Here is a 10900-nt window from a genome sequence, read left to right as displayed (position 1 = left end):
TCTGTCTCGTTGGCCACCTTAGCACCATAGCCCTTCTTAATGGCTAGACCTGAGCCACCTCATTAGGATGGCACTCTTATCAGTATATTAGCAGCCAGAGAGAGATTGTGTGATCGTGCTGGAGGAAGTGTGAAAACTTTGCTGTGATACTCATTAGGAGCTTGACATTTTAAGGTTTCCCTTTTTTTGTAGTTAAACCTACAAAGGGGCCATTGTTGCTGTTAGAGTTCAGAAAGTCTTATCTGAGGGCTAAGTGCACATCTTTGTGCAAGGAAGAGATTAAATAGAAATGGCACTGTCAGTCCCTGGGAGAGGATGGCTCTACACAGTCCCTTATGCTTTTCTCCAGCATTCCAAGCTGCACAGGGAGGAATTGGAGTACGGTAACACTTTCCCCTCTGACCCCTCTCCCCCTCCCTGCGATGGTTTTCTCTGCTGCTGTTTTCTTCAGAGTCCACAATTCTAGCCCTTTCTGACTAGGTACTTTCCCTGCTACCTAGCCCTCTTATCCACAGTTTGGTTTCTGGGCTAAACAGTTGTGGCTTCCTCTCTGGTACAGAAAGTCACTTCTGTTTTGTAAGAAGCTTTGGCTTTTTCCTCAGGATAATTTCTCTTCCTCCTTTAAAGAAAATTAAACATGAGTTGGTGGTGAGGAAAGAAAACTGGGTACCCCTTCAGCACCTGTGCTGTCTTCAGCACCAGAATCAAATCAGTAAACCCTTCCGGAGTAGCTAGGTTTTAGCTTCTGTCTTCACATAAGAATGATTGAGATCTGCAGGTTGAGGGAGGCTAGTAGGAGAAAGCCATGCATGTACAGGGTGGGGTAGATGAGGACATCGGTGGTAGACTTAGAGAAACCTATGACTCATAAAGAACTCCAAACACAAAGGTGCAGTGAGTAGCCATACATGGAACTATCCATGTGCCCGCTCATTGTAGCTCTGAGGTTTGTAGCAATACGGAACATGCTACAAATCTTTCCAGTTGACAGACTTTTGCCCATTGCCTTTGCTACATCTGCTCTAATGCAAACCATTGCTGTGCAAAATCCCTTGTAGGTCCTTACCCAGATCAGTGCTCTGCATAGTAGAGCTGTCTGCAGGCTGTTTTCCCAAGCTGTCCATATGCTTATTCATTCATCAATACATTATTTTTTTTAAATTTAGAGATAATACATTTTGAGCAACTGTGAGTCATTTACAGAGCTAGATACTTTTGTATGTCCCCTTCTGAAATTGTTCCTCCAGGCAGGTCCTTTTGGGAAACAAGCCACTCAGACTATACCTAATTGTGACAACAGCCAAGGGCTCAGTGGCAACAGTCTCAGAGTCGTTTCCACTGAAGACTGGGACTTGGAATAAGGGAACCTCTGAGAGCAGTGAGCTTGCAGCGCCAGGTTAAAAAAGAGTGATGACTTTAATCCTGTGAATTTCACAAAGCTCTAAACCACCACCTCTGGTTCCAGACAGGGCACAACTTTCAAGTTGTCCTGCCTGAAAAATGTCCAAAGATTTTCACTCTGGCCTTTGTGTCTGAGGGAGAAGTTTTCCCATACTCAAAGTGATATCTCTAGAGATGCGGAGGCTCCACAACAGTGACCCAACAGAGTTAATCACTTTATTTTTAGCACTAATTTTTAAATACCATGAAACCGACTGAGAAAGAGGGACACTTCCATGTTTGTTAAGCATAAGAAGAGGTGTCACCAATTTATTTCTCATGTTCCAAAAGAACTGGTTGAGGGCAATGAGGAACCACAGTGCCGTTCTGGAGTTCTTCCTGCTCGGGCTGTCTGGGGATGCCCAGTTCCAGCCTCTGCTCTTCGTACTCTTTCTGGCAATTTACCTTCTGACCCTCATGGGCAACCTGATGCTGCTGCTGGTAGTGAAGATAGATTCTCACCTCCACACTCCCATGTACTTCTTCCTGGGGCAACTGTCTTTTCTAGACCTCTGCCACTCATCTGTCACGGTGCCTAAGCTGTTGGAGAACCTGCTGTCTGAGAAGAAGAGCATCTCCGTGGAGGGCTGCCTGGCTCAGGTCTTCTTTGTGTTTGCCACTGGAGGTACTGAGTCCTGCCTCCTGGCAGTGATGGCCTATGACCGCTATGTGGCCATCAGCTCTCCTCTGCTCTATGGTCAAGTGATGCACAGACAGCTGTGTGTAGGGCTGGTGTGGGGCTCGTGGAGTTTGGCTTTCCTGGATGCCCTCATCAATATCCTTGTTGCTCTGAGTTTAGATTTCTGCGAGGCACAGAACATCCACCACTTCATCTGTGAGCTGCCCTCTCTCTACCCTTTGTCTTGCTCTGATGTGTCTGCAAGCTTCACCACCCTCCTCTGCTCCAGCTTCATCCACTTCTTTGGAAACTTCCTCCTCATACTCTTTTCATACATTCGCATCTTGCTCACCATCCTGGGCATAAGCTCCACCTCCGGGAGAAGCAAGGCCTTTTCTACCTGTTCGTCCCACCTCACTGCAGTGAGTTTCTTCTACGGCTCAGGGCTACTCCGCTATCTCATGCCAAATTCAGGATCCATGCAAGAGCTGGTCTTCTCCTTGCAGTATAGCATCATCACTCCCATGCTGAACCCCCTCATCTACAGCCTGAAGAACAAGGAGGTGAAGGCAGCTGTGAGAAGAACCCTAAGGAAATATTTGTAGTGTTTCAAATAACAGACTAATAGCCAGAATGATGGGGAAGTGGTAGAACTCTGTTAACAGTGCCTGGATGCTAAGCGTGCCTGGAGAGCTGTCTCTACAAATTCTTACCTCTTTTCTTAAAGGCACCTCAACAGGTGGGGAGTTATTTTCTTGGGGTGATACCAGTTTGGCTACACTCAGGATAAGACAAACTTGTGTACTACTGCACTTAGTCATTATACACAGTCTGGTAAACACTGTAATTTTCTCAGTCTGTGTTCATTATTCTTCCAGAAACTAAACTCTAAATTCTACTTGTTCAGAATGGCTTCAGAGGGACCATTCATCGTGGTATCTCAAAGTCCTTCCCAACTCCTTTGGTCTGGTATGCAGTAGAGAAAAGACTGCAGAGACAATTGATTCTCCGAGGAATCTCTCTGAGGAGAGATTCTAAGATGCAATTATCTGTCTTTAATCCATAACCAAGGTGTGCAAGAGCCCCTGCTATAATATCACTGAAGTTACCCAAGACTTTGTTCTTTAAATGTCAGATATACAAACATAATCTCACATTATGTCATATGTTAAGCCATTCACATACAGCATCCCACTTAAACTATCACAACAAATTAAATGAGTAATTTCAGTTATCCCTAAGCTAAAGAAGAGAAAACTGTCTCAGAGAGGCAAGTGATGGGGTTGGAATTTTGAGCCAAATGGACTTAGACCAAAACCTGTTTTCATTATCATAATGATAAAGAACCCTCCTGCAATCTGGGACTCAATTAATTAATTATAATCATAATGTTTACTACTGTTTTCTATTATTTTAACTGGGCATTAGATTTTGTCATTTTCAAAAAAGGAATCTAAACGATATCTGGGTAGCACAATAGACATATACACATAGACATCCTAGGACAGTTGGGGCATTTGAAGATGCTTATCGGACCCAGCCATGTACATAGAATATAGTTAACATGCCTGCTTTATATTATTTGCTCAATGGTCAAACAACCCTATCCATGAGGGGATTGATGATAAGAAATTAATCACATCGCTAGACAAGCAGCTTTGTCATTTAGCCCTCATGGTGTCGAAGTGTTAACACTGTGAGACTGTCAATGACCCAGTAGGTGATGGACAGATTCTATGACACATACCCAGAAGGGAGCAACAGCATTTCAGTAAAGATACCTTAGATTGAAGAGGTAATTGTAGGATTAACTGTAAGAGTTTTGAGAGGTGTATAGATTAAATTATTATGGTCAAAGATTATTTCTTTCTGAAATTGCTTGTTTTTTTTTTACTTATTTACAAGCTGTCAGTTGTCCCTCCTCCCTCCCTTTCATGTTGAATCCCCCAACAGCAAAGAATAAGTTCCAACAGAACAACAGAAAAGCACAAACACAAATACACAGAGAAGGGAGGGAGAGAGATGTAGGAAAAGGAGGAGGGAAAGGAAGAGGAAGAGGGTAAGAAAGAATACCACAAAACAATCTCCAGGACACTCACTTGTATCTTTACTACCATTTAAAGAATACTAGAATGGCGCTGGTGGCGCAAGCCTTTGATTCCAGCTCTGGGGAGGCAGAGGCAGGCGGATCTCTGTGAGTTCGAGACCAGCCTGGTCTACAGAGTTCCAGGATAGCCTTCAAAGCCACAGAGAAACCCTGTCTCAAAAAACAAAACAAAACAAAACAAAATAATACAACCCCCCAAACAAACAAATAAAACCAAAAAACAAAAAACTAGAATGAAAAATGAAGAGCTAATTAATGACTGTCCTCCACATGGTTGTCTGATACCAAGTGGTCAGCCATAAAAACATACACACAACTCACACAACACTGAAGGAACTGAGCAGTTTGTATTCACACATTCATTTGTGTGACAATAATATTTAAGGGAAAAGAGACCACGGATTTGAGAGGGTGGATGTGAGAGGAGTCGGAGGGAGGAAAGGTGGGAAATGCTATAAATGTAGTAGACATAGATGAGACTTAAGAAATATCTTACCTGTTTATTGTCCAATAAATATATTCTAAGTGTGGAAGTTACAGGTCAAGAGCTGAGAGTGTATTTGTGATGAGTTCTCAGCACGTGCACCCTTCCAAAGAATAACTATATGAATATGTCTGCTGTGCAAATGTGTCTGCAGTGGGTCTTGTTCCAGCCCATGAGCTCAGTAACACCCCTGCCATGGCTGGGCTGTTCCCAGGGCATCTGCATTTGCTCTCGGCGACTGGCACACATGGCCTTTGTTGGCTGTTGCACAAGTGTCAAGCAGACTTACCACAGGATTATTTCCAGTGTATAGGCTGCTGTGGTATTTTGCATATTCTCTTTTTATATCTGTTGTTGAACTGTATTCCTAGTTCTAGTGTCTTATTCATAGCTAGTACTGAATTTTTAAAGTACGTTTAATTATTTCATGTTGAAGGGGAAGAATTTTTATATAATTTTATACATCTCATTTTTAAATTAATCTTGACCTTGAGACTGATTAGAAAGTTGCTCATGTTTTCACATCATAGAAAATAGTTTTGCTTTATTTTTAGATGAACACCTTATCAGGAGAATTCTGTTTTAATTATACATAGTTTGCTAAGAACTGAGAGGAGACTTTATCGAATGTTTTCTGCTTCTACTGAGATCAAGGATTATTTGTCTATTTTTTTTGCTGTTTAGAGGAGATACACATGAAGTATGTGCTCAATAAAAATAAATTCATTGAAATGATCATATGAGTTCTTTACTTATGAACAATAAATTATATAGTATGAGTTCCGTTGTTCAGTTGTTGCATTTACCTTCCTTAGAATATCAAAAGCGTCACTTATTTTTCCTGTTAGTTGTTCTTCAGTTAGCACAATATAACATGTTCCATCATTGCATTTCATTACACTTTGTTCTTAATTGTTTCCGTCCGCGACTGCTCTCACCGCCCTTTGCTTCCGTGCTTCCTATTCTCCTTCCCAGTTGCTTCCCTTTGCTTTCTTTCTTTGTTTTTAAAATACTTAAACATTTATTTCCGTATTTGATTTGTGTGTGCTCACATGGAGAGCAGAGGATCACTTGCAAGAGTTCCTTCTCTCCTTCTACTACGTGGGGTTCCTGGGACCAAACTCAAGTTGTTGGGCGTGCTAGCAAGAGACGTCACTGGTTGAGCTATCTTGTCAATCCCTTCCTTCTGCCTTTATATCGCAGGAATTCTATTACCCTTGCATTTTCTACTTTCTCCTTTCCTTTAACATCTCTTTTTCCATTTTTATGACCCCTTTTCTAGTTTCTTGTCCTTCACAACCACACCCACTGAATAACCATCCACACATTTAAATTCAGATTCTGTATATGTGAGAATACATTGCTTTCTTGGTGGATTTATTGTTGGTATACAGGAAGGCTATTGATTTTTGTGTGGTGATTTTATGTCCTGCAATTTTACTTATAATGTTTATCAGAGCTAACAGTTTTCTGGTGAAACAATCGAAACATGTTCTGGTTTATTTCACTCACTATAACGTTCCAGTTCCACCCATCTTCCTGCAGATGTAATAGCTTCATTTCTTTATAGATGAATAAACTTCCATTGTGTCCATGTACCACTCCTCCTCTAGCCATGCCCCTGCTGATGGAAGCTAGGCTGGTTCCTTTTCTTAGCTATTGTGACCAGAACAGTAATAAACATGGATGTGCAAATATCTCTGGGTACAGAGCCCTTTGGCTAAATACCAGGAACAGTATAGCTGGGTCATGTAGTAATTCTACTTTTAGCATTTGAGGACTATCCTGACTTCCATAGTGACATCCCACCAGCTACGTATAAGATTCCTTTTTACTCACATCCTGTCAGCATTTCTTCTTTATTCTTGTTTTGTTTCGTTTCATTTTTGTTTTTCGAATCAGGGTTTCTCAGTGTTGTTTTGGAGCCTGTCTGTAGACCAGGCTGGCCTCGAACTCACAGAGACCCACTTGCCTCTGCCTCCCAAGTGCTGGGACTAAAGGCATGCACCACCAATGCCCGGCTGTTCTTTATTCTTTAAAGATTTGTTTTCGTGTGTGTGTGTGTGTGTGTGTGTGTGTGTGTGTGTGTGTGTGTGTTCGTGCTGCCTATGGAGAGGGCATCAGATACCCTGGAGCCAGGCTTACAGATGCTGTGGGTGGACTGGTGTAGATGCTGGGAACTGAACTTGGGTCTTCTGCAAGAGCAGCAAGCACTCTCCTTATCCCGTGTCATTTATTTTCTTGATGACAGTCACTCTGACTGGGTGAGAAACCATCTCAATGAAGTTTTAATTGGAATTTCCCTGGCAGCTGAATTTATTGTATACTATTTCAAATGTTGACTGGCTGTTCATTTTCTTCTTTGAGAACTATTTAGCACACTTTTTATCAGAATATTTGTTTTCTAAAGTTTATTTTCTGTACTTTATAGATTCTAGATATTTGCCCACTGCCAAATGCATAGTTAACATACTTTCTTAATCTATAGGCTGTTTCTTCACTCTGGAAATTGTTGATTTTACTATGCAGAAGCCTTTTAATTTCATGCAATTCCATTTATCAAGACTTTAGATTGTTTTATGAGTTGTTGGAGCCATTTTTAGAACGTCTTTCTCTATGCCTACATTTTGAAATGCTTTGTCAATTTTTCTCCAACAATTTCAAGGCTTCAGGTCTGATATTAAAGTCTTTGACTAATTTTGAATTAGTGTGTCTGTTCTTCAACATGCTAATAACCAATTTTCCCTGTGCCATTTGCGGAAGGCTTTTTTCTAATGTATACTGTGCTGTGGAATATTATTTTAAGATGCATTACATTCTTTTATGCTGTGAAATATTTGCTGAATGATGCAAAGGTGTGTTGTACTCTTTTTATGCTGCATTTGTTTAACTCTGTGAAGCTGTGTTACTTTGCCTGCCTAAAACATCTGATTGGTCTAACAATGGTCTGAACGGCCAATAGTGAGGCAGGAGAAAGAATAGGCGGAGCTGACGTTCAGAGAGGATAAATAGGAAGAGAAGAATAGAAGAAGCAAGAAGAGGAGAAAGGAGGAGAGGAGGATGCGGGGCCAGCCACCCAGCTACACAGCCAGCCAAGAAGAAAGGGTTATACAAAGGTGAAAGCCCAGAGGCAAGAGGGAGCCAGGATAATTTAAGTTAAGAAAAGCTGGCTAGAAAAAAGGCAAGCTAGGCTGGGCATTCATAAGAAAGAATGAATGGCCACGTGATTATTTGGGAGCTGGGTGGCAGGCCCCACAAAAGAGCAAAGAGTAAAAAGAAAAAGAAATATATACTGTTGACATATTTACCAAAACTTAGGTGACTATAGCAATGTGGTTTTATTTTTGAGACTTCTACTCTGTAATTGATCCTCATGTCTGTTTGGGCCCATACCATGCTTTTTTAAATTACAATAACTCGGTTATATAATTTGAGATCAGATAGCTTTACCATTACCTTATCTGTTTTTCTCTGGCTGTCTGGAGTCTTTATACTCCCATAAGGACTTTAGAATTATCCTCTCTAGTTCTGTGAGGAAATTTCATTAGAATCTCAATGTGGATTGCTTTGAATTCTTGGTCTGCTTTTAATATTGTAGCTGTTCCCACAATCCATGGTCATGGGAGATTTTTCCATCTTTTTTTTCCTAATACAATATTTTTTTAATTTAATTTATTATTTTACATGTCGATCCTACTTCCCTCTCCTTCCCTCCTTCCCTCCCTCTCTCCTTCCCTCCTTCCCTCCCTCCCTTCCTCACTTTTACCTTCTCTGCCTCCTCACATGCACCCTGACCACCATCCCCTCCCATCCCCCCACCCCAATTCCACATGTAGGGCAATGCCATCCAGTTGGGGTCATGCAGATATGACAGGTCATGTGAAGCAGGGACCAGGACTTCTCTCCTGTCTCTAGATTAAGGCAGTTATTCCTCCATGGGGGATGTGTTCACAAGGTCCTTTTGTGCACCAGGGATACATCCTGGTTCCACTGTCTGACGTCCCTTAGACTGCTCAGTCCTTCTAGCTGAGACCCATATTCAGGGGGGCCTGAGTCAGTCCCATGCTGGATTCCCAGCTGTCAGTCTGGGGGCCCGTTAGCTCCTCCTTGTTCAGGTCAGCTGTCTCTATGTGTTTCTGCAACCTGGTCTTGTCCTCTCTCTGCATCTCGATTCTAGTTCGACTCAGTGTTTAGTTATGGGTATTTGCTTCTGTTTCCAACAGGTATTAGATGAGGGCTCCATGGGTAAGTTAGTTGTTGATCTCAGTATCTGGGAAGGGCATTTATAGTAGCCTTTCCACGGATGCTCAAATTGTTAATTGGCGGCAGTCTTGTAGGTCTCTAGACCTTTCTTTAGGTTCAGTTTTCTCTTCAAACCAATATTGGCTCCCTCTTTTATGTTCTCTCTCACTCTCTTTCTCTCTCTCATGTCTTCTATTCCTACCCTGACTCAATCTTCCTAGTCGCACATGTTTTCCTCTCCTCCGCCTCTTTCTCCTACTTCTCTCTCTATTCACTGCCCCCCCCACTTCCCCTGTGCTCTGGGGAACTTGTCCCTTACCCCTTTTGTGAGGGACTTTATATGAATCTCTTAGAATACACCTTGTATCCTAGTTCCTCTGGTGGTGTGAATTATAGGCTGGTGATCCTTTGCTCTAGGTCTAAAATCCATATATGAGTGAGTACATACTATGTTCCTCTTTTTGTGACTGGGTTACCTCATTCAGGATGGTTTCTTCAAGAGCCATCCACTTGCCTGTGAATTCAAAATTAGACTATTTGTTTCTGCTGAGTAGTATTCCATTGTGTAGATGTGCCACATCTTCTTTATCCATTCTTCAATAGAGGGGGATCTAGGTTGCTTCCAGGTTCTTGCTATTACAAATAATCCTGCTATGAACATAGTTGAACAGATGTCTTTGTTGCATGGATGTGGATCATTTGGGTATATGCCTAAGAGGGGGATTGCCGGGTCCTGTGGTAAACTAATTCCCATTTTCCTGAGGAACCGCCATACTGATCTCCAAAATGGCTGTATGAGTTTGCACTTCCACCAGCAGTGGAGGAGTGTTCCCCTTTCTCCACATCCTCTCCAGCATAAGTCATCATTGGTGTTCTAATTTTAGCCATTCTGGCAGGAGTAAGATGGTATCTCAAAGTTGTTTTGATTTGCATTTCCCTGATAGCTAAGGATGTGGAGCACTTTCTTAAGTGTCTTTCAGCCTTTTTGATTTCCTCTTTGAGAATTCTTTCTTCAGTTCTGTACCCCATTTTTTAATAGGGTTATTTGGTGTTTTGTTGACTAGTTTCTTGAGTTCTTTGTATATTTTGGAGATCAGCCCTTTGTCGGATATAGGATTGGTGAAAATCTTTTCCCAGTCTGTGGGCTGCCGTTTGGTCTTGTCCACTGTGTCTTTTGCCTTGCAGAAGCTTCTAAGTTTGAAGAGGTCCCATTTATTAATTGTTGCTCTCAATGTCTGTGCCCCTGGGGTTATGTTCAGGAAGCGGTCTCCTATACCAATTTGTTCAAGGGTACCTCCTACTTTCTCTTCTAAGAGGTTCAGTGTGGCTGGATTGATGTTGAGGTCTTTGATCCATTTGGACTTGAGTTTTGTGCATGGCGACAGACATGGGTCTATCTGCAGTCTTCTACACACTATCATCCAATTGTGCCAGCACCATTTGTTGAAGATGCTGTCCTCGCCCCATTGTATTCTTTTAGCTATTTTTGTCAAAAATCAGGTGTTCATAGGTGTGTGGGTTAGTATCAGGATTTTCAACTCGATTCCATTGGTCTACCTGTCTATTTTTGTGCCAATACCAGGCTGTTTTCAGAACTATAGCTGTGTAGTAGAGCTTAAAGTCAGGAATGGTGATGCCCCCTGAAGTTCTTTTATTGTATAGGGTTGTTTTGGCTATCCTGGGTCTTTTGTTTTTCCATATAAAGTTGGTTATTATCCTTTCAAGGTCAGTGAAGAATTGTGGTGGGATTTTAATGGGGATTGCATTGAATCTGTAGATTGTTCTTGACAAGATTGCCATTTTTACTGTGTTTATCCTATCTATCCAAGAGCATGGGAGATATTTCCATCTTCTGGTATCTTCTTTAATTTCTTTCTTTAGAGCCGCCAAGTTCTTATATAGGTCTTTCACTTGTTTGGTAAGCATTACCCCAAGATACTTTATGTTGCTTGTGGCTATTGTAAAGGGCGATGTTTATCTGATTTCTTTCTCCGCCTCTTTGTCATCT

At 41.7% G+C, this 10900-nt stretch overlaps 1 protein-coding gene across 1 annotated transcript; it reads left to right on the top strand.

The window, feature by feature from the left end:
* Positions 1–1746: 1746 nt before the first annotated feature.
* On the top strand, positions 1747–2664 carry LOC127225583 (olfactory receptor 8S1). The gene has a single exon (XM_051189077.1). It carries the CDS (start codon positions 1747–1749, stop codon positions 2662–2664), a length of 918 nt encoding a protein of 305 aa, XP_051045034.1.
* Positions 2665–10900: the final 8236 nt, after the last annotated feature.

The sequence above is a fragment of the Phodopus roborovskii genome, unplaced genomic scaffold, assembly GCF_943737965.1.
Source record: "Phodopus roborovskii unplaced genomic scaffold, PHOROB, whole genome shotgun sequence".
In the NCBI taxonomy this organism is placed as follows: domain Eukaryota; kingdom Metazoa; phylum Chordata; class Mammalia; order Rodentia; family Cricetidae; genus Phodopus; species Phodopus roborovskii.
Note: the sequence above shows the minus strand (reverse complement) of the source record. Positions and strands in the feature narration are given on the sequence as shown.